The sequence below is a fragment of the Aquarana catesbeiana genome, linkage group LG03 (genome assembly GCF_042186555.1).
Source record: "Aquarana catesbeiana isolate 2022-GZ linkage group LG03, ASM4218655v1, whole genome shotgun sequence".
Lineage (NCBI taxonomy): Eukaryota > Metazoa > Chordata > Amphibia > Anura > Ranidae > Aquarana > Aquarana catesbeiana.
In genome coordinates this window covers 562053822-562081557 of record NC_133326.1, presented here as the reverse complement: position 1 = coordinate 562081557, position 27736 = coordinate 562053822, and the positions used below count along the sequence as shown (strand labels likewise).

General features: G+C 44.4%; 1 protein-coding gene across 1 annotated transcript in view; it reads left to right on the top strand.

Moving 5' to 3' along the window:
- The first annotated feature begins 7849 nt into the window (after positions 1-7849).
- LOC141132865 (solute carrier family 23 member 1-like) overlaps positions 7850-27736 on the top strand; it is a 147513-nt gene continuing 127626 nt past the window's right edge. The window contains exon 1 of the mRNA XM_073621790.1: positions 7850-8056. Within this exon, the coding sequence (XP_073477891.1) occupies positions 8015-8056 (42 nt within the window). The 5' untranslated portion in view covers positions 7850-8014. The remainder of the gene's footprint in view (positions 8057-27736) is intronic.

The window sequence follows — 27736 nt, the reverse complement described above, 5'->3', positions numbered from 1 at the left end:
GTGTCAGCGGATGTACATCCGCTAACACCCGATGTTGTCCGGCTCCGCTCTCGTCCGATTCTGCGGACTGAAGAAAATCCTATTTTTCTATCCGTCTGCAGAGCGGATCGGAGGAACACGGACAGACGGTCCGTGTTCCTCCGATCCCCCATAGGGGAGAGCGGAGATCTGACAGGGCGGTCCCTGCACAGTGTGTGGGTCCCGCCCTGTCATCTGCCTGCTCAGCTGGGGAAAGCGGAGCGATCCCCGCTGAGCAGCGGATAAACACGGGGCGGATCAACACGGATCCGTCCCGTGTGAAAGGGGCCTAAGGGTTTGGGCGCTATTTGGTTTCAGGGAACTATAGTAAATTCGATTTTGGGAGTATTTTCTCACCAGCGCTATAGTGAATACCGGTTTAGCGCTACTAGCACTAATTTGCGTAAATTTGCGTGAATTAGCACCGCGGCACTATAGTAAATGACCCCCAGTATGTTTTCATTGCTTTTGACACATGGACATAGTTCCATATTGAACTTTATGGACTATTCAGTTAACGGTTTGATTGAATGTTGATACATTTTCAGTATTTCATTTCTTTCATAGTAACCAGAAGCACACTATTATTTATGTATGTATATATAAGTTTTCACATCACTTTTGGCATTTGGGTGATATACAGGTGCATTTAAAAAAATTTGAATATCATCAAAAAGTTAATTTATTTCAGTAATTCAATTCAAAAAGTGAAACTCCTATATATTTTATATATATGCATTACACACACAGTGACATATTTCAAGCACTTCTTTTTTTTTTTTTTAACTTTGATGATTATGGCTTACAGCTAGCAAAAACCCATAATTCAGGATCTCAGAAAATTAGAATATTATATATTACATACCAATAAAAAAAAAAAGGATTTTTAATACAGAAATGTTGGCTTACTGAAAAGTATGTCCATGTACAGTATTGTATGCACTAAACCAATATTTGGTCGGGGCTCCTTTTGCATGAATTACTGCATCAATATGGCGTTACCTGGAGCGATCAGCCTGTGGCACTGCTGAGGTGTTATGGAAGCCCAGGTTGCTTTGATAGCGGCCTTAAGCTCATCTGCATTGTTGTGCATTATCTCTCATCTTCCTCTTGACAATACCCCACAGATTCTCTATGGAGTTTAGGTCAGGTGAGTTTGCTGGCCAATCAAGTACAGTGATACCATGATCATTAACCACTTGCTCAAGTGACGGAGGGATGGTGCGGCTCTCATTCTGGGTGGACGTCATTGCTAGGACACGGCGCGACCCTAATCTCTGTAAAGAGCCGATCACGCGGCTCTTTAACCATTTGATCGGCTGTGTCCAATAACAGCCAGGCACGTGTAAACATGTCTCTCATCGCCTCACATTGACAAGAGTGTGTGGCAAGGAGAGCCGATCAGCGGCATCCCCTTGCAGGGAACACCTGGACATGTAATCAGGGCAAGCATCATCAGTGCCCTGATTACAGCAAAGCCCCCCAGTGCCACCAATCAGTGCCCATCAATGACACCAATCAGTGTCCATCGGTGATGCCAGTAATTGCTGCCTTTAAGTGTCCATCAGTGCCTGCTCATCAGTCCTGCCCATCAGTGCCGTCCATCAGTGTCGCCTATCCATGCCACCTATCAGTGCCCATTAATGCGGCATATTAGCGCCTTCTCCTCAGTGCCACCTCATCAGTCCCCATCAGTGCAGCCTATTAGTGCCCATCAGTGCAGCTTCATCAGCGCCCATCAGTGAAGGAGAAAAATTACTTATTTACAAAATTTACTGACAGAAAACTTTTTTTTTTGTAAAAAATTAAAAACTCAGCAGTGCTTAAATACCACCAAAAGAAAGCTCTATTTGTCTGAAGAAAATTAGAAAAAAATTCATTTGGGTACAGTGTTGCATGACTGTGCAATTGTCATTCAAAGTTCAACAGCGCTGAAAGCTAAAAATTGGCCTGGGCAGAAAGGGGGTGAAAGTGCCCTGTAGGCAAGTGGTTTTTGACAGGTACCTGTCCCCAATTCCAGGTGACCGTGGCAAGGTCACCCGGAAGTTTGCCCCCCCTCCTTCCCTCGCGGCCAGGCGATTCACAAAGCGCAGTGCCCTTCATGCATGCGCAGTAGGGAAACGTCTGTGAAGCTGCAGGGCTTCACTGCCGGTCGCGACGCTCGCAGGGAACGGAACCTGGCACGGAGAGGCTTTGGAGGAGGACGGAGCCCACGGACACTGCGGGGGACATCGCAGGATCCCGGGGACAAGGTAGGTATACTGCTCCAGGATCCTGCAATGTAATCCCGAGTGTGGCTTGGGGTTACCGCTAATGGTGCTGAATTTTAACCCCGAGCCACACTCGGGAAAGCCGCCAGGGAGGTTAAAAATATAATATATAATGTTTGGGGGTTCTAAGTAATTTCCTAGCAAAAAATACTAATTGTTACTTGTAAATGTCAGAAAAAGGCCTGGTCAACAAAACGTAGAAACCAAAAGGGTCAGCCCCTGTTGCCCACGTGTTCTTTTTCTAGGGACACTTTTCCATGTTTCTCAGTGGTGTGTTTCCTCAGTACTGTACAATGCAGTTACACTGCTCAATGCCCATGGCCTGGTGTTCTGTGGGTGATTTGGCACCTTGTGAAACGTGCAACCAGGCAACCAAATTCTCTGTATGTCAAACATAGGGCATTACCAGGAAAATCAAATTCCAACATTCACTGATTCAGTCATGGGTGTAGCATAAGGGGTTGCAGGGGTCACAATCGCAACCGAACCCCTAGCTCCAGGGGGCCCCTGCAGCCTCCCTGTTATATTATCATATCCACCACAAAGTCCAGCTCCGATCTGCCCTAGGGCCCCACAGCCACGCTCCAATACTGGGCTTCTACTTTGCCTTCCACAGTCCACACCCCTCTGTTCTCATCGGCTGGGAAGAAGCTGTGAGCCATTTCCTGAATAGAGAGGAGCACAGGGGGGGAAAAAACCCAGGATGGGGAAGTGTCTGTGCTGGCAACATGGAATGGTAACCAAGCTCAGCAAGTTAAGAGGAGGAGAGTGCCGTCCTGTAGCCACGATGGGACGGATGTTACTGGTGTGGTAAGACGCTGCTCGGCGTCACCTAGTCACCAGCTGGGATTCTTTGTACCCCCCCCACTCGGAGATGTCTGCTCACCCCACTTCCCTGACAACTGGGGAAAAGACACATACCTCTGGGAGGTGACCTTCCCCAATACCCGCCAACACTGACAAAGAAACCTTCAGAAATTGCTAAAACAAATCCCTGAACATCTCCTGAGGGGTTTCTGAGGGGCTGCAGGCTCCAGATTTTGTGTCACATGGCTTTGCCCCCCCAGATCTAAGTTGCGCCCCCACCCCCCCAAAGCCTCATGACCACCCCTCCACCCTGGATGCTGCTGAGTTCCTCTCCCATTACAGCACTCTATACTGTTCCTCCTCCACAGGGCTGAAATCACATTCCTTTACAACATAGCCAGTCAGCCATGATCTTCATAGGGTGTATAAGCCTACTGCAACTACAATGCCGTTCCGACCAGAGAATTTTACAGGTCAGAACGGCCACATAAAAGCCAGATACACCCTGTGAGGGCTGATAGACTGTGTGTAAAGGAATGTGATTCCAGCCCTGTGTAGTGGGGGGGGGGGGGCTGTATACAGTGCTGGAATGGGAAAGGAACTCTGCCAAGTGAACTGCCAGGGGTCCCTGTCCTCTGATTCTCCAGCAGTGATCCCTGTCCTCTGATGTAAGGAGGAACTCTGGGAACTCAAAACTCTTAAGCCACTTTGAGTATCTGCACGCACGTTGGAAGTGGTGGGTGGTAGTGGGGGGGGGGGCCCGTGTTAACTTTTGCATCGGGGCCCACAAGCTTCAAGCTACGCCTCTGGATTCAGTTTACATGACAATTATTTATAAGCCTCATTTCTATGATGTGTGGGTTATTTTTTCCTCTGCAGTTGTACAAACAATGATCAGATATACTGTACAGCCTAGCCCAGGGGTAGGCAACCTTTTGAGCACATTGTGCCAAAATGTTTTTCAAAGAAATCGAGCGTGGCGATTTTATTACAAAAAAATGTCAACTTCACACTCTCAATCATGAAAATGATTTTTTTATAAGTGCTGTAAACTACTTGTAGCGGTACCCCCGTGAGGGCTACTGATTGACTCTATACCCCACTGGCTACCCCAACTCTGCCGATCCTCTCTTACCTCTGACACCTTGGGTTCCATTCTGCAATGTGACGTCAGCAATGAGAAACTCACACAATATCATTGAACCACTTAGAAAAGTTTACTAAAATAAGTAATAGAACACAATGAAGGGCATGAATGAACACAAATTATGATTGGCAACCATTATCACTTAATGCACATATACAGAGCCTTATAACCTTATAATCACTTTGAGAAGTATACGTGAACAGGTGCACAGAGGGGTAGGTACTCAATATCTTCAAAACATATATATTAAATACCTTCCCAATGAGGCCTCAACACACAGACCAAATGCAATGATAAACTTTACATTCAAAACACAGTGCAAAGTCTAGCATATACTCAATGGTTCCCCCTAGGGTGTAATTCAGAGTTCAATTTATGAGTGTAGCAGCAATTCTTAGGAAAAGAGGAAGATGGTAAAAGTTCTTTCAACTCCAGATATCTTCAGCTAGCCTGATGTTTAAACTGCAGTATTTGTAATCCACAAAGACAAGGGAAAAAAATGACTGTAGAGTAAAAATATGCTGATGACAGCTTAACTGCAGAAATATCACTACCTGTAAATTCCTCCTTAAATGTGAGTGCAATACAGTACTGACCTTACAGCGCAGGGGAGAAAGACAAGGCCGCAAAATCCAGCTGTATAATGCCTGTGAAGAAGTAGATTTACCTCCGTGGAACTACCAGTCTCACCAGCAGTCTGTAGAAAAGAACTCACTAAGCAATACTGTACTCTTTACTGGAATGTTCAGGGACCCTCTCACCACTATAGACTCTAATAGCTGGGAGGCTCCAACCGGAATCCCCTCCTGGTGTCTCCGTCAGGTGAAGATGGCGCCACCGTGCTGCAACTCCGGATGGGCTGAAGTACAGGGCTTCCAGTTGCTCTGAAGCGCAGGCCGATCCGCTTGCTGTAGTCCGAGATCCCTCAGAGGCGGGCGATACAGCTCTCCGCTGTATAGGCCGCAGTCTCTCACTCCTGGTCACACACAGACCTCCTGCTGGCAGGTGTTGAATGGCGTCCAGAGAGGCTGAAACCAGGCCACGCTGGTCCTTTTATTTCTCCTCCCAGCAGGCGGTGCTTTGCACTTTGCATTGTCTATCTTGTAGTTCAGAGCTGATCCAGCTAACAGAGTCACTTCCTCCTCCAAACTACATCTCCCACAATACTTTGCCGCATTCCTTCTCAAGGGATAAGGAAAAATCTTATCACAGTCCAGCAGCCACTAGAGGGAGCCAAACTCATTTGAAATAACAACAAACTGTTCAACTAGAATAACTATAGTAGCAAACCATTAGCTACATACTTTAGTAGTCAGAAATTAACATCCTGCACGTTCACACCTCAGATTAGCCCCAATTCATGCACCTTCACACCTCCAGATCACTGTCTCCCCTGCACATCTGCCCCACCTCTGTACCACCCTGCTCTTCTGTCCCACCACTGTAACCCCCTGCTCATCTGCCCCACCAATGTTCACTCTGCTCATCTGCCCCACCACTGTAACCCCCCTGCTCATCTGTCCCACCTATACACCCCCTTTCTCACCTGCCCCACTGCTCTACCCCCCTGCTTTTCTGTCCCACCACTGAATCCCTTGCTCATCTGTTCCACTGCTGAACCCCCTTCTCATTTCTTCCACCACTGTACATCCCTGCACATGTGCCCCACTGCTGTACCCTCCTGCACATGTGCCCCACCACTGTACCCTCTTCTCATCTTCTCATCTATGATCTGGTGGGTGGTGGAGTGGTGAAAGGAAGCAGAGATGAGACACATCTACCTGGCCTGGCACACTCGTCCTGCTAATCCACCTGTCGCATCCAGCCCACGTGCTCGTATGAGATGTATGTAATCAATTACAAGCATGCAATGATGAGTTCAGGTCAGGGGCATTTTCTGAAAGCAGTGGGCCGGTGTGCAGGATCATAAGTTGGGCCATCACATCAAAAGGTGGGTATGATTTTCATTGCACTGAATACTGGCTGTGGCTTAAAAGGACATAGAGTGCAGGGGTTCAGTAGTAAGTGACGCAAAGGTTCAGAAATAATTTCAACAAGCTTCCCAGAAGCTCAACAGTAATTCCACAAACTGTCACCTGATTGTGGTTTTCTCAATCACAGTGAAATCCCTTCTTTCTGAGATTGGTAGTGGCAACCAAGTGAGTCATCTTCCTCCAGATGGTGGACGGGGCTTGCAGGACTGTGATTGGCTTTAGCAGTGGCTAATGACAGTCCTCCTGGAAACAGGAACTGCCCCCCTAGCAGAACTTCAACCAATCTCTTCCCCATCACAAAAGCTGACGATCGCAGCTACAGCAAAGTTAGAGAACCAAACATTGTTTCCCATCTTTTACAATGTGTGGGGGCACAGTGCCTCCCCCTTAGTGCAGGTGTGGTGTGGGGAGTTCTGAAATTGGAATGCATTAGTGTCTCACTGACACTTCCCTGCGCTGCTCTGCTGATGGAGAGGGAGTTGAGTGCCAGCAAAAGAGGCTTCGTGTGCCGCGGGTTGCCTACCCCTGGACTAGCTCTTCAAGTAGATCTAAACCCTGGATGACATTAACAGTAATTACTTTAGCTAAAGCACTGAGAATCATAAACAATTGTCCTCCCCCCCCCCCCCATAAAATACTGTTTAACAAATTTTTCATCCCTTTTTGGACGTTGAACTTTGCACATTTTTTTTAACAGAGCGTTTTAGTGCATTTGTCACACACAAAAATACACATCTGTTTACCACATTTGGGTGTCATTAACAATAATGGTTTTGCAAGCACAGTGGGTGTTTTTTATATTCCGTGGATGCATGCAAAAGCAGAGAATGCTCAGATGAGAATTTAGTTTTAGAGAATGTTAAAGCAACCCTGGGCTTTGGTTGTGGTGGTGTACTCATGCTTAGTGTATTACAGTAATTTTGCAGCATTGAGTTCTTACTTTTGGAAGTCCCAGCAGACCGCGGCCATCTCTTGTTTGGGCATCTGAAGCCAGACAGTATCTCTTCCTGTATTTGGTGCATGCTGGATACCCAGCACGCACCTGCCGATCTCGCGCGGTTTCCATAGCAAATAACGCAACGCTACGACTCGGCAATGCCTATTGCCTCCTGGGATTGATGACACACATATCCCAGGAGACAATGCCAAGCTGGAAATTATGCGTGGGGCCGCGGCCACACAAGAGGAAGTGGAAAATTAAAAATACTAAAATACAGTAAGTGATCCACCAAAAAAAAAAAAAAAAATATGCCAATTCGTTACAAGTGTACAGTTTAGTGCTGGATGGTAAGGAGTACAAAATGTGGGTGGAACTCTGCTTTAAATGGTCCAACATTACATAGTTGTTGGTAGATCTAAAGGAGATTGCACAATCAGATTGTATAGTGCATGGTCATCTTAACAGATGGGAGTGGATCAGCATTGTACAGAAAAAAAAAATCCCCATTAGCAAAAGGAAATGTTTTCTGTTTTAACAGGAGAGTCTCTGCAGATTTTTTCTGTAACAGGGAAAAGATCAGGGCAATAAAGGGACAGACAATGCATGTCCCTGCAATGTATAGAGCATAACATCTCCCAGAGTTTCGTCATCCCTAAGCTCCACAAATAGTTTCCTCGTTCTATTACTTATTGACTGGTGTTGGGTAATAGAAGGCACACACACACAGCTAATACCTGATCTGAGCACAGAAGGAATTAATCTTGGGTTGGGTTCACCTGTCATTGGGCGACTAGATCAACAGTTCACCAGAAGAGACACCATTATCACCTGCAGAGAGATGGAGAAAGACATTGATGGCCTGGACAACCCCACGTTTGAGGTTAGAATTTCTTTTCTTTTTATAGATCTCTGAGATTTTTGCTGACTGTGGAAATGTTTTCTGTTGCATTTTTCTGTTTTGGGAATAGCATTCATAAGGTTATTGTTTGTCTATTTTATTTTGATAACCTAATAAAACAAAGTAAGCTGAGGAGCCCTACGAGTAGGATCACATAGAATAGTACGAAATGTACATAAAGGGTACAGTAACAATAATACATACACTATAATGGGAATCTATATAAGAAAAGTGCAGCGCTAAACATGTGTAAATACATACAAATAAGATGCAAATGCTGTACAATAAGGTGCATATATCAATATAATCAATTGAGAAATAATCAAACTAAAAAATTCCATAGAAAAAAAGTCCCATAGAAAAGTCCATAAATCCGTGCTGAGGATATAAGCCAAAGAATCACCAGCGTGACACCCACCACACATTAACAAGGCTTACCAGAGAACCAGAGACCACCCTTACTCGGGGGTCAGAAAGCATTTAATCGGGTCTCAGATCCACTCACTGGGAGTCCAGATGCCCTCTCTGACACCATCTGTGGCTTCCGGAATTGGCATCTGGGCTCCCAGTGAGTGGATCTGAGATCTGTCATGAAATTGTTAAAAAAAAAAAAATGTAGCTGTATATTTCTTGCTACTACCATAACCTACCAAAGAACAACCCACAATAAATTCTCCTGCTCCTAACGATCACAGCGACACACATGTGTATGTCATTTGTTGTTTGTACCTGTAGTACAGTGCACATTTTTATTCATTTTTTTTTACCCTAGCTAAAACATACTGACACTAGCACTAACTGATGCTAATTTAAAAAAGAAAACTGTCCACTAAATACTGACTCTGACCCAAACACTACCCTAGCACTGACCTAGATCAAACCTTGATTTAATTTTTTTTTTTCTTTAACCATTTCAGCCCCGGAAGGATTTACCCCCTTAATGACCAGGCCATTTTTTGCGATACAGCACTGCGTTACATTAAGTGACAATTGCGCATTTGTGCGACGTTGTACCTAAACAAAATTGATGTCCCCTTTTTTTTTTTTTTTTCTCCCACAAATAGAGCTTTCTTTTGGTGGTATTTGATTTTTATTTTTTGCACTATAAACAGAAAAAGAGTAACAATTTTGAAAAAAAGAAAACAATATTTTTTGCTATAAAACATATCCAATAAAAAATATTGTAAAAAGTCAAATTTTTTCTTCAGCTAAGGCCAGTATGTATCCTGTTACATATTTTTGGTAAAAAAAAAATCCCAATTAGCATATATTGATTGGTTTGCGCAAAAAAAGTTATAGCACCCACAAACTATGGGATAGATTTAGAGACTTTTTATTTATTTTTTATGGCGGCGATCAGCGAGACTCCGACATTGCATCGGACAAATTGGACACGAAGTGACACTTTTTGGGGATCAGTGCTAAATAAAAAAAATTCACTGATCCCTGTATAAATTACATTGTTAGGGAAGGGTTTAACATCAGGGGCAATCAAAGGGTTAAATATGGTTCCTTTATGTGTGCTTTATAACTGTGTGGGGGATTCTGACACTAGACGAAGAGAGATTGGTGTTCCTGGTTAGTAGGAATCACAGATCTCTTTCTTCCTCTGTGACAAAATGACGGTCTGCCTTGTTTACATAGGCAGACCGCCATTCTGTTGTTCCTCTAATGATCGCGGGTGGCCTGCAGCCATCGCGGCCACCAGACCCGCTGATTGGCTTCCGCTGTGTCCAATCACAGAGGGAGCAGAACGCTGGAGGCGCACGTTCGCGCCCCAGATCATGAAATGCAAACAATGCACAGGTACATTGTTTTGTGCAGCCGGGCTGCCATGCTGCAGCAAATGTGCAGTGGACAGTCCGGAACTGGTTATTCATTATTAATATAATATTTTTTTTTTTTTTTTTTCTACACACACACACACACACACACACACACCATACACAAAATACAATGTGTCTTTTTCGTCCATTCACAGAGAGAAAACACGGGTGCAAGCTTCACAGTGACTGACCACAGCCAATCAGAGGCTATCAGAGCGATCAAGTGACCCGGAATCTCAATTTCTGGGTCCCAATTGTTAGTATGGGGCCCGGGGCTAATGGTGAGACCCCGGTTTCTGTGCTGGGAGTGCATTGTGTGCCGCGCTTTTATAGGGAAGAACGCAAATTTTCGGCCCTACGGAAAAAGCCCAGTCCAGTGGGGCCCCATATTTGTGTAACGTCAGTGCCAAGGGGTTAAGTAAAACAAATATCAGGAAAATTAATTCTTAAAGTAGAAGAAAAGCCTAACTATATCTATTCCTAAAAATGTTACCTCCACCCTCTTTCTGCTACCTATCCAGCAGCTTTGTGTAAGGGAGTGCTAAACTATAGCTCTGTTGTCTCCCATAACCCAGCTGTTGTCAGGGCTCCCACCTCTCCCCTGCAGCAGCTGCTCATTGGCCCATGGGAGCCAATGTCCAGTAGTTTATTCGATTCTATAACAGGCATATAGGTCAGGAAGGGTTTCCAGTTATTGATAAGGGCCCATTCACACTGGCATCCACTGGACAGAATTTTCCTCCATGCACCTTGTGTGTAAACCAGCTTCACAAGACTTGTACTCTGTACAATTAGTGGTGGTGCCATCACTGTTCTCTTATAACTGCTAGTCTGATCAGCTACATGTGATCAGGGGCTATGCCATAGCTCCCAACTGTCCCTGAATTCAAGCAATGTCCCTCGTTCCCCCTCATTTGTCCCTCATTTTGGTCTGATCTATATAGTTGTAGATAAAAAGTGCATTTTATATACAACAAAAAGTGTTTTTCAGCCCTAAACCTTTCATCTGATTTCTAAATTGCTGTATTTGTAAATTCCAAAAGCCAATATAAAGGAATAGAAATGGTAAAAAAAAGCACTTGTGGGTTTTACCAATCTTGTGGGTTTTTTTTTTTTTACAATTCTCCTTTTTAAGGGGGTGTGGCAAGGGGTGTGTCCTATGTCTGCATACTTTTGCTGATAGGTGTCCCTCATTCCCTTCTCAAAAAGTTGGGAGGTATGGGCTCTGCCCGTCCCTGAACACAGTACGTTTGCATCCAGGGATGGTAGTTCTGGCTTCAGACAAACTGGACAAAGCTTCAGTTTGTATGTGGCCACAGCAGGGATTGCTGCTGCATCCAGATGTGGAGTTTAGCTGCATCTTAATGACCCCTGCCACCTCTAGCTGCCCAAATGAATGAGCCCTGCCACCTCTTTCTGCCCATCTCTAGCTGCTCATCTGAATGAGCCCTGCCACCTCTAGCTACCCATCTGAATGAGCCCTAAAGAAGGCACTGTCAGTAATATATGCAAATGTTTCCATTCAATAGTAAATAGCTATTTTAAATGAGATTTGACTAATCCAATGTGTTGGTATTAAAGGATTAGTTCACCTTTTGTAACATGTTACACCCATATTCAGGGTGTAACATGTTACAAACACACCGGCCCCTGCAAGCCCCTGAGTCCCCGTTTTTGACAATGAGCCACAATGAAAAGAAACGTTGTGTTCTGTGAATGGCAAAAGAACAAGTCCCAGCAGCCTTTGCGTCTGTCAGCTTTTAGTTCTCAATGAACTACCAGGGTGCTGTTGATCGCTCTAGGTAGTTTATTGGGCTTCCTGTCAGAAAGTAACTGCCTGCCCATATGACGTCCTCCCGTGCATGAGCTGCCTGTGCGCCCCCTGTGGGGCACGCGACATGCTCTGTGATCACCGAGTCTGAGACTTGCCTGATCACAGATCCCGGCCCCTTACCTTGTGATCAGCTGTCAGCCAATGACAGCTGTTCACGTGATGTAAACAGAGGATCGGTAATTGTTTTTTTTTCCCCCTCACGCCATCAGCGTGAGGGTGAAAAAAAAGGCAACCACCGGCTTCTGTCAGAGGGACATCGGCCCCTCACACAGAGAGCTGCGGCTGTCTCATCTGTGCCCACCAGTGCTACCTGCCAGCGCCACCTATCAGTAACCACCACTGCCATCTACCTTTGCCCAACAGTGCCACAGATCAGTGCTGCCTAATCAGTGTCACCTATCAGTGATCATCAATGCAGCCCATCAGTGCAGCCTGATCAGCACACATCAATGAAGGAGAAAAATTACCTGTTTTCAAAATGTTATAACAAACTATTAAACTTTTTTTTTTTTTTTTGGTCTTTTTTTTTTTTTAGCAAAAAATAAAAAAAACAGCAGTGATTAAATACCACCAAAAGAAAGCTCTATTTGTGGGGATTTAATTTGGGTAAAGTGTAGCATGACCACGCAACTGTCATTCAAAGTGTGAAAGCACTGAAAGCTGAAAATTGGTCTGGGCAGGAAGGGGGTTTAGGTGCCCAGTAAGCAAGTGGTTAATGACCAGGCCATTTTTGGGATACAGCACTGCGTTGATTTAACTGACAATTGCGCATTCGTGCGATGCTGTACCCAAACAAAAATGATATTCCTTTTTTTCCCACAAATAGAGCTTTCTTTTGGTGGTATTTGATCACCTCTGCATTTTTTTTTCTTTATTTTTTTTTTTTTTGCGTGATCAACAAAAAAAGACCAACAATTTTGAAAAAAAAACAAAAAAAACCCAATATTTTTTACTTTCTGCTATATAACACATCCAAAAAAAAAAAAAAATCAAATCTCTTCATCAATTTAGGCCAACATGTATTCTGCTACATATTTTTGGTAAATTCCAATAAGTGTATATTGATTGGTTTGCACAAAAGTTACAAAGTCTACAAACCATGGGGTGTTTTTTTTGGCATTTTTATTTTTACTAGTAACGGTGGTGATCAGCGATTTTAAGCGGGACTGCAACATTGCAGTGGACAAATTGAACACTAAGTGACACTTTTTGGGGATCAGTGACACCAATACAGTGATCAGTGCTAAAAAGAAAATACACGGTCAGTGTATAAATGACACTGGCAAGGAAGGGGTTAACATCAGGGGCGATCAAAGGGTTAAGTGTGCTCCTAGGTAGTGATTTCTAACTGTTTGGGAGATGGTTTAGCTGGAGAAAGAGAGGGATCTGTGTTCCTGTTTTGCAGGAACACAAGATCTCTCTCTTCCTCTCTGGCAGACCGCCGTTCTACCTCTCCAGTGAACCATCAGCGGATCCCGGTGGCCGCTGGACCCGCTGATTGCCTCCCGCTGCGTCCAATCATAGCTGGGGAGGGTCACTGGCGGCACTAGCGTGTGCCCCAGACCCTGAGGAGCAATCAACGTACAGGTACGTTGTTTCGAAGAGTCGGGCCCCAGTAAATGTACAGTGGGTGGTCCGAAAGCATTTAAGCTGACCATAGATGGAGTGAAAAGTGTCCAGTTCAGCAAGGACAGGACAAATTTTAATTAATTTATGGCTGTTCCCGCTCAAGAGAAATAGATCCAAGGATCAGCTTCTCTAGATCAAGAATGTTGAAAAATTTTCATTCGATCAGTGCATGCAGACAATTGCCTTCTGCGCTGATCAGTGTATTCTGACAACGAAGGCGTCCCGCTGTTCTAATACAATAACAGAGTGGGGAGGATTCCTCTATCCATCCCAACTGTGTAGATGGAAGAACCCATTCATAATTTATATATTTTTTTTTTTTTTTGCTACTATATTGTTATAATTCACATTACTGGACAGCAAAACTCAATAAAAAGCAGTAGAAGGCAAATGCTTCTTACCAGCCTGGGTTTGGAATATTCAAAACCCCTTCAATAGGGGTCTTATACCAGAAGTCCTAAATATAAACGTTTTACTTCCCCATTAGGAAGCCTGTTGTTACCAGTGGCGGCCTGTTAATATACTGTATATGATTGACAGTTTTTTATCATTTATTTAAAAAAATAAAAACTGTTCATATGTGTTTGTGGCGGGGCGCCAGACTAATGGGTGTCTATTAGGTCAGTAAACTTTTGAAAAGCATGTGATTTGAGGCTGAGCTCCAATTGGTTGTTGCGGATTGTCCTTCCACTTTTGATTTTAGCAAATCATCAATGTTTTTGTGTTTTTGAGTCTCATTCCCGGTGAGGTGTCTCGAGGTTCAGTCTTGTCTTTTGCAGCAATGCCCCTTCCACGGGTCGTTCGGATGGGGAGGATGGGGGAGCTTAGACAGGATCAACCCAGCTTTCAGAATCGGCAGCGGTCGGGTGGTCACGTGAGTGATTCCCTTGATTGCTTGGCTCATACTGATAGTAGGGCTGATACTGATAAGGCTACTGCTGGTAATGGGACCACACTGAGCGTGGATTCGCAGATTTTTTTGGTTTGTTTGCCCCCCCAAAAAAAAAAAAAAATCTTTTAGCACCAGCCACCACTGGTTGTAACATTGTCAATGATTGCAAAGTTTTATCAGTTTATGGGAGATAATACTATGAAAATTCCAAACCGATGATGTTAGGAACATTTTTGTTGGATTTGTTTCCTTTTACTTCTTGTTATAGAGGATTTCTCCTTTTAAACCGTTATCACAACAATAGGTGTCTCTGAAGAGTTCCCTTCTAGTCATAACTGAAAATTTTGGATTTCCCATCACTGGACAAAGGTTACCAAAAGAGGATAAGACCCAATTCACACTGAGCTGAGGGTGTTTGGTCACTTTTATAACAGCAGGCATGAGCGGTTATTAATGTTTTTAAGCAAATTAAATTGTAGTTGGGCAAGAAAACACGTTTATTTTTGTACTTCAACTTGTACGTCAACTGAAGTCTGTTGGGGCAAAAATGCATGATTCTCCCCCAGAAATAGCTCATATATCCTTTTGAGTTATAGCCCATGGCAATAATCTCATGCCAATAATCCGACAGGATGTCCATACATGGATTGAAATTTGGCCAGTCCCTGCTGAACCAACTGAATTTCGATCCATGTATGGCCAGCTTAAAGCATTTGTTACCCCCAACACTTCATATTTCTGATATGTGCCTGCCATACCATGTACTTATTTGAGAAAGTCTCCTGTCCTCTTTGTATTGCTTCCTTTATGTGAAATCTCTGGTGTTCCTTCCACTCCTTCTACTTTCCTAATAAAAACAGGCCACACTAAGCAGGAGAGCACACCACGGTCAGTTCTCTAGCCATGCTGTGAACTCAGCCTACTCTCCTCCAATGATCTGACTAGTCCGGACACGCCCTGCTGCACAGCCATTTACTGGAAAACTCAGTGTGCTGCTGCTTCTCCTCCCCCAGCTCTTATGCAGCTGAGAATAGAGGAAATGTGATCACTTATAAAAAAGGGAAAAAAAGGTATTTTTTTTATTCAAATTAAATTATTAATGAATTATTAAACAATTGTTGCACCTTTCATTTCTATTTTAAACAGAATTTTTTTTGTTTTTTTACAAGGTGATCGTTTACAATCACGTTAAGCCTGGCCAATTCCACGTTGGGGCTTTAGACTGCCCTCGATTCTCACATGAAATTAATATGAAGTACATGAGAAGTACAGTTCCTTGAAAAAGTATTCATACTCCCTTGGAATTTTCCACATTTTGTGATGTTACAACCAAAAAAAGCTGGATGCACACTATACAATTTTTTTTTTTTTTCCTTCAGATTTACCAAAACAATATAATATGAAGTCAAACCTTAAGAGTCTAAATTTGTACGCAATCAGGCAGGCCCCTGCACTACATGGTTTTGGTAAATCTAAAGGAAATCGGACAACAAAAGTTGTATAGTGTGTATGGGGTCTTAAGGAGGCTAAATACAAATGCATGCCACACTTTTCAGATATTTATGTGTAAAAAATGTTGAAAACTATTTATCATTTTCCTTCCACTTCATTATGTGCCAGTCTATCACCTAAAATACATTTATGTTTTTGGTTGTAACATGACAAAATGTACAAAACTTCAAGGGGTATGAATACTTTTTCATGGCACTCTAATAAGCTGTGAGCTACAGAATAGACTCCTCTTTGCAAACAGTAAAGTCATTCCTGTACAGCATTTTAACCACTTCCTTACTGGGCACCTAAACCCCCCTCCTGCCCAGACCAATTTTCAGCTTTTAGCGCTGTCACTCTTTGAACGACAATTGCGCGGTCATACAACACTGTACCCAAATGAAATTTTTATAATTTTTTTTCCCACAAATAGAGTTTTCTTTTGGTGGTATTTGATCACCTCTGGGTTTTTATTTTTTGTTTAAAAATGACAGTTTAAAAAAAAAAAAAAAAATACAAAACAGTTTTTATATTTTGTTAATACATTTTGCAAACAGGTAATTTTTCTCCTTCATTGATGTATGCTGATGAGGCTACACTAATGGGCACTGATAGGTGGCACTAATGGGCGGCACTGAAGAGCATTGATAGGTGGCACTAATAGCTGGCAGTGATGGACACTGATGGGTGGCAGTGATGGGCACTGATCAGCACTGGTAGGTGACACTGATGGGCAGCACTACTAGGTGGCACTGATTGGCACCACTGGTGGGCATTGATAGGTGGCACTCGTGGGCATTGATAGGTGGCACGGATTGCTGGCACTTATGTACTGGTGGGCACTGATTCGTGGCACTGATTTGTGGCACTGGCAGGCGGTACTGGTGGGCACATATGAGGCAGCTTCGCCTCTTCCTCTTCGGGACTGATGTCTCTTCAACAGAAGCTGGTAATCGGCTTTTTTTTTTTTTCTCCTCACGTTGTCAGCGTGAGAAGAAAAAAACAAGAACGATTACTGATCTTCTGTTTACATTACGTGATCATCTGTCATAGGCTGACAGCTGATCACATGGTAAGGGGACAGGATAGGCTCCTTACTCCGATCACCCAAGTCGTATTGACTCAGTGATCATATAGAACGCGCGCAAAGGGGAGGACGTCTATTGACGGCCTCCTGGCAAAGCAGATCCGCGCTGTAGTCGTCATTTGGTGGGCATGCCCCCCCCCCGACACCTCTGCCACCCTCCCTATTCATGTGCCTGGCCCCTTTCAGGATGCCAGAGACATGAAATACTATGGCGGGGATAGGCGGGGGGTGTATATTGAAGCACGTGATTAGAGCCAGAGGCTCTAAAAGGCTTCAAAACAGGTTGGGCTTGGGGTGCAGAGCACTGTGTCCCGATCTCACCCTGTTGTGTGGCATATGAATTTTCGCTATTTTCACGCTAACGTTCCTCACTGCCAATCAGCAGGCAGGTCAGTGAGACCTGTCTCCCGATTGGCCAAAGCATTAGGCGATCCTATTGGATGTCTAACGCTTTGGTGGAGGAGGAGACACTGCAGAGGAAGCCTGAGGAGCCGAGCGGACACAGGAGCTGCAGCCGCCGCTTCCCGCCACTACAGAAGAGGAGCAGAGCCCCGCCACACGAGCGGTAAGTGCCGACAGACCGGCCGCGCGGGGGAGGTTAGTGAAGTGACAGCCAGGGGACACGCCTGGCTGCATTTGATGGGCATGAGTGGCTGCAAATACTGTGCACAAGTGTCTGCATTTGTAAAAATCACACTGTAGGGGAACGTGGTCCACATGAACTGGCCCTAAATCTAAAAGCTATGGCCAGATTTGGGTCATAAAGGTCCAATGGGACAGGCAACTTGTCCTTTACAAACAAGAAATGTTGCCTGGCCAGTTATGTATGCCAAGCCTGTTTCTGAGTCTGTCTGCTGTGGTTGATGCCCCATAGAAAGAATGATTGTTGTCTGAAGCAGCAAACTCTCAACTGTCACTAACATGCATTCAGTGTGTGTGTTATTGTAAAAACAAGGAGGGTTATTCTGGAGAGTAGTTGAAGTGTCACAGCTTGTCTCCCTAAAAATGAACAATTCTTTCATTATCTTGAAGAAAGACCACTGCTAAAGGGTGACCTCAACGGATATGGCTAGAGTCTCGGTAACGTGGAAAGTCCACATAACCTTGGTGTTATGTGGATTTTCCACGTTACCGAGACTCTAGCCACATCCGTTGAGGTCACCTATGCCTTGTGGGCCATCCCCACAAATTGACATGACTTGTTCCCACAGCCTAGTTGCCCTGTGCCTGATCTTTTCTGCAGACGCTTGTCAAAATTACATTTGGTCTTCCACTCCAGTGCGTCTTCACCACCTACATGTGGGTCGGTGTGGGTCTATGAACTGACCCTGTGTGCGCTCAGGGACACACACCCACACCCACCTATGCTATACTGGGAACAGTGGCTGTGTCCATGAAACTGCACTTCCCAATAGAAAACAATGGGACACTGGCATGGGGATCAGGGCCGTCTTTAACGCAGGGCAAACGGGGCACCTGCCCAGGGCCCAATCTCTGTTGGGGGGGCCCAAATCATTGAGCCTGCGCTTCCTGAGAATTGGGGGCCAGATGATGGCTTTGCAGAGAGGACACGTGAGGCTATATTCCTGAGCTAGCCAGCAGAGAGGGGGCTGGCTGGGAGCTCCGCTGATGCTCTGACCCCACCCCATGCAGCCTGTAGGCACGGAACAGAGCAGCTGTAGTGAGAGCAATGATCGTGGCCCCGCCCCTATACACTGGCTGGGGAATAGGTCCGGAGCAAGGGCAGGAGCTCCACTGATGCTCTAACCCCGCCCCATGCCTGTATGCTCCAGGGGGAACAGTTGTAGTGAGAGCAGAGAATGGAAGCCCTGCCCCCGGACCTCTGGCTGTATGTGGTTTTCTCAGATGGCCAGGTATGTCCTTACATCCATAAAATGCCTGACTACTGAAACTCTGAGCTGTGTTATTCAACTGTAAAGCTGTGCATTGCTGAAAGTTCTCTGACCATCTTCTGTATAATGTCTGCAGTCTCAGATTGTCACCTGTAGTATGTCAGCAGACTCTGGTTGTCTCCTGTAGCATGTCCGCAGTCTCTGATGCTCTCCTGAAGTATATTTGCAGTCTGTGACCCTTTCCTGTAGTATGTGTATTAATGTGCCGCTTTACTTGCTCAATTATTTGGAATTGCTCCAGTGCTCAGTGAGTGATAATGATGTGCATTAACCTGTAGCAACCAATCGGTGAACAGTAGTAATCTCTGCTGTAATCTCTAACAATCAATCAGTGAGTGGTAATGATGTTTTGTACTGCCTAGCAACCAATAATTGAGCGCCAATAAAGCGCAGCAACCTCTAGCATCCAATTGGCAAGCAGAAATGATGTGTTGTAACCTCTGGCAACTAATTGCAACCTCTGCGTGATCTGCTGCAGTAAACTGATTTTGTGTCCACCTGCTATTTTTTGGGGGGGCCAAGAAAATGTTTGCCCAGAGCCAAATCAATATCAAAGATGGCCCTGATGGGGTTGCATGCAACACCTGTGCATCCCCATGCCTGTAAAAAGACAGCCCTACATGGAGCACGCAGCAAGTCGCCTATTTGAACAGGGGGCTTATTTTGGATGCATGTAGGCATTAAATACATGGGGGGGGGGGGGGTGAAGCAAAACAGATCTCATCTCAATCAGCTGAGAGCAGGCAGTGTCCAGCTTCATTGAGATGGGATTTGTTTTCCCAATGAAAAATGTGAGTTTATGGTATGTTGCTAAATAAATAAATGGTTTTAGTTTTGACGGTATCGCACTAAGTGTGGCCTCTTTTCCCATATGAATATAGTGCAACCCACGTAGGAGCTGCTGAATTATAATTGTTACACAGCCAGGCACACAGCATTTCTTTCATGGATTCCAACATGGAAAACAGTCCTTGGCTTGCTTTTTGATGTTTTATCAGATGTTGATAACTTGTTTGGGGTAGGGAATTATGGGATGCCCAACTTGAAAAATGTCCAGAACTATGAGCAAAAGGGGCAACCTCCTCCCTACTTACACAAAGTCCTCTTCTTCTTTCCTCCTGAACAAACTTGGTTCACATGTACAGCTCCTGCTGATCACTCCAGGGCAACTAATAGTCTTTAGTTCAGTGACTGCCCATTACAGGCTGGAAGTATCTGTCCCTTTGTGGATTAAATGGCACAATGTGGAGTAAACAGCTTCTCCTTTTGCCTTCCTGTAGATCCTGAGCCCAGTTCTACTACAGCAGAAGATGCCAGCCCACCTGGTTGCTTGCTTCTCCGGTCCTTCCTGACTGGCACATTTCAGTGGAGATTCCCAAGGGCAAGGATAAAGACTTAAAACGGAGCTCCACCCGAAAGGGGGAAGCTCTGCTTGTTTGCTTCCCCCGCCATACACTGCCACATTTTGGCACCTTTCAGGGGGGCAGGTACCTGTTTTTGACAGGTACCCATCCCCACTTCCAGGTAACCTCACTGTGGCAAGGTCACCCAGAAGCTTGCCCCCCCTCCTCCTTCTCTCGAGGCCAGGCGATTCACAAAGCGCAGCTCGCTTCACCCATGTGCAGTAAGAGGATGCCTGTGAAGCTGCAGGGCTTCACTGCCAGTTTTCCTTACAAGGAATGGTGGCAGCAGCACTCGAGAGCCCATCAAAAAATCGGCTGGGGTGCCGACTTTGCGGGATCCCTGGACAGGTAAGTGTCCTAATATTAAAAGTCAGCGGCTACAGTATTTTGTACTTGCTAACTTTAAATTTTTTGGTTTGGGGGGGGGGGGGCCCTGAAGCTTCACTTTAAGCACACAGCTGTCTTCAGAGAGTGCCGCTACAGCTGACAGTCTCTCCCTCTTGTGCTGTCCATGCACTGTGCTGATATTACTCACTGTCTCTGCTCACGCCTGCTGCCTCTGCCGGCATGAATCCAGGGGGATCCTTCCAGGCCAGCTGTCCCTCAAGGGCCACTGACAGCCTCTACTCAGCACTGCTTCTCTATCTTCCCCCTGACTCCCCTGCTGGCATGGCCCATGTCTATCTATGGAATTTTCTCAGTCCCCCTGCCGGCCCACTTCTGGGGATTGGCTGAGGTCCTATAAAAAATCATAGCAGCACCTCCTAGCCTCCGTTCACTAGCTCTAGAATATTCTCTAATGTCCCAGAAACGGGGAAGCACCAGAGAGCTGCCAGGATGAGTCAACTCTATTAAACCTGGCCCAATTAAGACTCACAGGCTTTAAAGTGTAAGTCCAGGCAAAAACTAACTCTAAACCTTCTCTCTGCCACATTCTAACCCTAATATAGCTAACCCTGTAAAGGAAAAATTACTGTACTTGCCTATTCTGCAACCGATCTGGTTTTCCAGTGGCGGATGCTGTGTGCAGGAGAGGATCAATAATGACTGTGAAATGACTGGGAAGTGACGTCACCCATAGACTTACTAGGGGGCTTCCATTGTTGGCTGCCTCTCTTGCACCTGCTTCCAGACCTAATCGGCTGCAAAATAGAGAAGTACAGTGATTTTATCTTTACAGGGTTGGATAGATTTGGTTCTGCCTGAACTTCCACTTTAAGTCAGAGTAAATTTTCCTACACTGCCACTAGTAGTAGCACACACTAGAGGGTGCTACACAGGCATTTACTAATGAATGGGAATTGAACTCCTGGTAGGCGCATGCGCGCAGCTGGCTAAGCAGGACATGTCCGCTCAGAGCTCCAACCGGGGCTCAACAGCCTTTTTAACTGAGTCACACCGGACCATAATCTCCCCACAACACCAAATTTTTATTTGAGACTCTTGGGCACATATTGGTGCCATGTACAGCGGGAGAAAAGAGAAGCTGAAAACTACAAAGCCTCAGGAAAAGCTGACTTGAATAGCATCTAAAATGTCGGCGGAACCACCAAATCTCTCCTCGCAGACAGGTACCCAGCAGCATCACAGGTCTCCCTCTTCAGCGCAATATGGTGAGACTGAATCCGAATTAAATGTGTCTCCTATTACTCTACATAATAATCAAATAGGCTCAGACCTGCTTTCTCAATTTGAACGGGTATTACGTAAAGCTTTACAAAATATCTCAGATGCTATTACTGACAAACTAACGCGGGAGATTCGTGAGGTAGGCAGATGCACATCTATACTAGAGCAGAGAGTAGATGAGTTTGACATCTCTACCACTGCTCATACAGAGGAATTAGAATCCCTTAAAGAGGATTATGCTACACTCCAAACTCGACTGGAAGATTTTGAGAACAGGATCGAATCTACGCATCCGTGGCATTCCTGAAGAAATAGATGACCTACAATCAACTATTACAGCTCCTTTTCAAGAACTTGCTCCATCCATTCCAATAGAACGATTGGAAACAGACCGAATACACAGAGCTTTAACTGCACGTAAAGAAGATGGACCCCCTAGAGATAAAATTATAAAAATGCATTATTTTCAAAAGAACAAATAATGGAAGCTGCAAGAAATAAAGACTCTTTCGTTTTCCAGGGTCATAAATACCAAGTCTTTCAAGATCTATCTCAACTAACTCTATTTAAATGCAAGGAAATTAAACCACATTATATGTTAAACTAACACTATACTTATGACTCGTATTGTTCAACAATTTTACTCAAAAACATACTGACTGTCGTAGTCCCGGAGACAGCTCACTGCGCCTCCACTCATTCCTCGAGTGTCCAACTTAGATTTGGACACTCCTTGGACCGTTCCATATCCACTGGTTGGTGTTTATTCACCACCCACTGGATATTCGCTCCAACAGGGAGCTCTTTCCTTTTTACAACTTATTTCCTTTTTAGAAGTTTCTCTTAAATATACAATTTTTCTTCTGTGATTATATACGTTATACAATCTACATTGTTACACTTCTATTGCTCCTGCCTTGCCGAATATCCCATTCCTCATTTTTATATATATATATATATATATATATATATATATATATATATATATATATATATATATATATATATATATATATATATATATATATATATATATATATATATATATATATATATATATATATATATAATATTTTTTTTTTCTCCAGAGAAGTAAATATTGAATAATATTAAACAGCCCTTTATTGATTCTTATCAGCAATCTACAATGTCTTCCTTAAATATATTAACACTCAATGTACAAGGTCTCAATTCTGCTTCGAAAAGAACTAAAGCTTTCACCTTCTTTTCCAAACTATCAGCTCTTGTAGTTTGTTTACAAGAGACTCACTTTGTACAACAATCCACACCAAAATATTTTGGCCGCAGATATCCCAAGTTTTCACTGCTTCCACCACAACAAAAAAAAGGGGAGTATTGATTGTTTTTCCACCGCACAACACCATGTACCATTAAAAAGGAACTTAAAAACCCTAAAGGTAGATACCTGATCTTATCAGGAACACTATTAGATAATGATGTTACAATCGTTTCTTACTATGTACCTAACAAGAACCCATTAGCATTCCTTTCACATTTGTTCTTGGTAGTTGAAACGCATAAACAAGGTACCCTTATATTTGGTGGTGATTCCAACCAAATAATATATCCATTCCTTGACAAATCCTTAGTCCCAACCATGACTCCTGTATTAATACTCTCTTTTAGACACTTGGCGGGAACACAATCCCACAAAACGACAATACACTCATTATTCCCATCCCCACAAACAATTTTCCCGTATTGACCACCTTTTTTGTTACGGTTTCAACTTCAGCACTCATTACAGATCGTCGTATTATACTATGTGCATGGTCAGACCTTAACGCTGTAAGGACATCTTTCTCATCTATAGTTCCACGATCCAATCTTCGTACTTGGTATATTAATGATAGTTTACTTACAAATTCTTCATTCCAACAGAGATTGGAAACGCCCATAAAAGATTATCTCACCACCAACAATTCCACTGATACTGATCCCCTGACACGTTGGGAAGCTCTCAAACCTTATATTAGAGGAGTTTGTATTAGCCACACATCTTTTTACTGTAAAGAAAGAAAACCACTTTATAAAAAAACTAGAAGACACATTTTACAAAGCTTCGGAAGACTTTCAGACCAAACCCACACAGCCAAATAAAACATATATATGACAAAGCACGCCTAGAATTGGACCTCTTTTTGATGGAATCAGCTGTAAAAACACTTTGTAAATCCAAGCACACCTTTTATATGAAAGCTAATAAACCAAACACATTCCTAGCATTGGCTTTGCGGAAGACCAGCTATACCCCCTAAACCTATTCATCTAAAAATTAACAAAGATAAATATACCAGTAATCCACTAAAAATTTTAAAAGAATTTCAAACAAAAACTAACTGAATTATATAAAGATCCTAACATCTTAAATTAATCTCAACTGACCTCATTCTTATCTTCAATTCACTTCCCCTCCCTTTCCCCATCTCATCAAGATACTCTTGATAAACCTATTACTGAATTGGAAATACAACAAGTTATAAAATCACTCAAATCACATAAACGTCCAGGCATAGATGGCCTATCAGCAACCTACTATAAAAGATTTGCATCACTATTATCACCCCTTATGGTAGAAGCCTTTAACTCCCTTCTCAAAGAATATCATTTTCACACAGAATCATTTACAGCTTCTATATCCATGATCCCTAAACCCAATACAGATGACACATCTTGGTCCAATTATAGGCCAATATCCTTAATATTGATATTTAAAATATCGCACTCGATACCAATTATAAGGTACTCACAAGATGGCACTAAGTCCCTGCCAGAATTTCTAAATTCTCTCCTCAATATCCTTCCCACTGCTTTTGTGGCTGCTCTATTCAGGAAACACAGGCACATATCTGGTGAGAACGTAACATTGTCAGATCCTTTTGGTCAGAAGTATTTTTTTTTTTAAATCAAATCATTTAAAAATTTTTTTTTTTATTTATACACAAACATCATAAACAACGATAACAACATACAACCCAGCATGTATAAAGAGGGAATAGTAAAAAAAAAAAAAAACAAAAAAAACCCCACCCCTGGCCCTCTCTCTCTCCCCATCGCTCCCACATCTATCTGGTCCCCTCTCATCATACATCCAGAATATCAAACCATCTTCTCCATATTTTTTCAAATTAACCTAGACGGCCTCTATGTAAAAAGATATATTTTTCCTTAATTATGGTTTCCCTTACTTGCATTTTCCATTCTGCTACTGTAGGTGCATATGGCGACAACCATTTTTGTGCTATAAGCTTACGAGCCTGAAATAAACTTCTATTTATTGATACCATGTATTCCCCCCGGAGTTCTTAGTACGTCCATGATACCCAGGAGACATCCCCCCGGTTCTATAGACATCTTAATCTCGAATACATTATTAATCATGGATACCACCCCATACCAATAGCGATGGAGTTTAGGGCATCTCCATATCATGTGTATTAGGTTGGCTGCCCTCCCTTTACATCTAGGGCATTGGTCTGTATCCCTCCATTTCTATTTAAATCATTTCTTGAGTGTATAACATACCCTATGAGGATGGTCAGAAGTATTTTTAATATTCTTTCCACAATGTTCAAAGTTATATTATTGCCTGCCGCACCTGCCGCACTCCTGAATAGTAAATCACATGCCTTGTCAAACCGCCAATTTAAACTCGTGCTCTTTGTAACAACAGCAGCAAAACAAGTCATAACGAAAGCTTGGAAAACTGATTCACTTAATATATCATCAGTCATACAAAGACTTACCCAATCCTTAATCCATGCAAAAACAGAAGCTATCTATCTGAGCTATTTTGAAATATTACTTAAATTTCCAGATGATGCCAAGCCAATTTGAAGGAACTTGGCCCTGGAAAAACTTACCTATCTGTCCTGATTGCCCTGTAACATTCCTCACTCTCAATCCCATAAATATTTTGACCATAGTTGTGCGCAGCCTGTTGCGTTAGGGTGTGCACCCCAAAGCTCAAACACATATATGAGTGCCGCGTTCTGGTGTACGCAGCATATATAGTACAGAGTTTAGATGTGTGCTGTGAGAGCGCAAATAGCAGGTGTGTGCTGCGCATAGAGTGCAGAGTTCAGGTGTGTGCTGCGCATAGAGTGCAGAGTTCAGGTGTGTGCTGCGCATAGAGTGCAGAATTCAGGTAAAGGGGGGAGACAGATGGGGGAAGGGGGGGACAGGTGGGGGAGAAGGGTGGAAGATGGGGAAAGACAGGGAGAAGGAGGGGGGAGACAGATTGGGGAGGCAGATTCGGGGGAGGGGGGGACAGATGGGGGATTAGTGGGGGAGACATGTGAAGAATGGGGGGATAGATAGGGGAGGAGGGGGGAGACAGATGGGACAGAAGGGCGGGACAGATTGGGGAGACGGGGGGGGGGGACAGATGGGGGATTAGTGGGGGAGACATGTGGAGAAGGGGAGACAGGGGAGGAGTGGGGGTGGCAGATGGGACAGAAGGGGGGGCAGATTGGGGAGAGGGGGGGACAGATTGTGGAAAATGGGAGGGGGGGGGCAGATGGGGGATTAGCGTGGGAGACGTGGGGAAGAGGGGGAGACAGATTGGGGAGAAGGGGGGGACAGATTGTGGAGGAGGGGGGACAGATGGGGAATTAGTGGGGGAGACATGTGGAGAAGGGAGGACAGGTAGGGGAATTTAGGGGGAGACAGAAGGGGGGGACAGATGGGGGGATTAGTGGGGGAGACACGTGGAGAAGGGAGGACAGATGGGGGAGCAGGGGGGAGACAGATGGGGGGAGGAGGGAGACAGATGGGGAGAAGGGGGGCGATGTGGAGAGTTCAGTGAAATACTCACTCATCATAGGCTGGCCTCTGCAGGCTCAGGCATCATTCATGCACCCACGATCTAGCTGAAGCTGCTGTAGTTCCAATCTCCCGCCCACACATCCCTTTCTCAGGGACACAGCACTGGCTGCACACAGGTAATTGCGGTGTGGGCAGGGCAGACAAAGAGATAAGAGCAGGAGGAGGCGGAGCAGACTGAACCCTCTCTTCTACGTTCATGGAGCGGAGGGGTGGTGGCAGGGGGAGTGTGCTGACTAAAAGCTGGGCATTGTGAGTGATAGCTGCTGTAGTTCTAGCTTCTGTTGATATCGACGATGTGAAACCCTGCCTGGACACAGCATCCATGAGAGAGGGGAATTGCCTGGGGGCACAACTGAAATCTGGGGGTGCCTAGCCCACCCCAGCACCCCCCTAGATCCGGCCATGTTCAATAGGAGAGTTCAGGCTTCACAAGGTGCTGCTGCTGGGCTAGCGTTGCTGTGTACAACCCCAGCCCAATCTTCTGCTATCCCTGGCATGGGACAGGGAACGTGAAGGGTTCAGTGCAGGCAGCCGCCAGGAGAGGAGCGCTGTCATTTGTTGACACAGAAACCTTGCTTCTGTGTGTTCAGATGACAGGAGAACGCGGCAAGTGCAGGGCAGTACCTGAGATAATTGAAAAAAAAAAGCCCGACACTGGAAAAAAAAGCCTGATGCCACCACACAGAGTGATATGCGTGCGTGGCGATTAGGGTGTGCCTGGGCACACCCGGCACACCCCGTGGGCACGCCTATGATTTTGACTATCTTGCTCTTTTCTCAAAACCACAGATACAATATTCTACTGAATTATTTCTACTCTCTATATTTATTACTACCTTATATCTTATTTTAATGTTTATTGCTAATGAAACTTCATTATTATTATTATTATTATTATTATTTCATGTTCCTTCAAGTATTGTATAACCACGGGGGGTCTTGTCCGGATGTAAGCCGAGGAGGACGTGTCCCTGTAGAGCTCCGTTCATCCTGAACAAATCCTTCGCCATCCTTTGCACAGACAGGCCCGGTGAGCATCCACAGCTGCCCTGCCTGTCCCCGTTTAACTCCTGCAGCGGTATCGCCCTTCATTTAGGAGTCCGGCGGCCC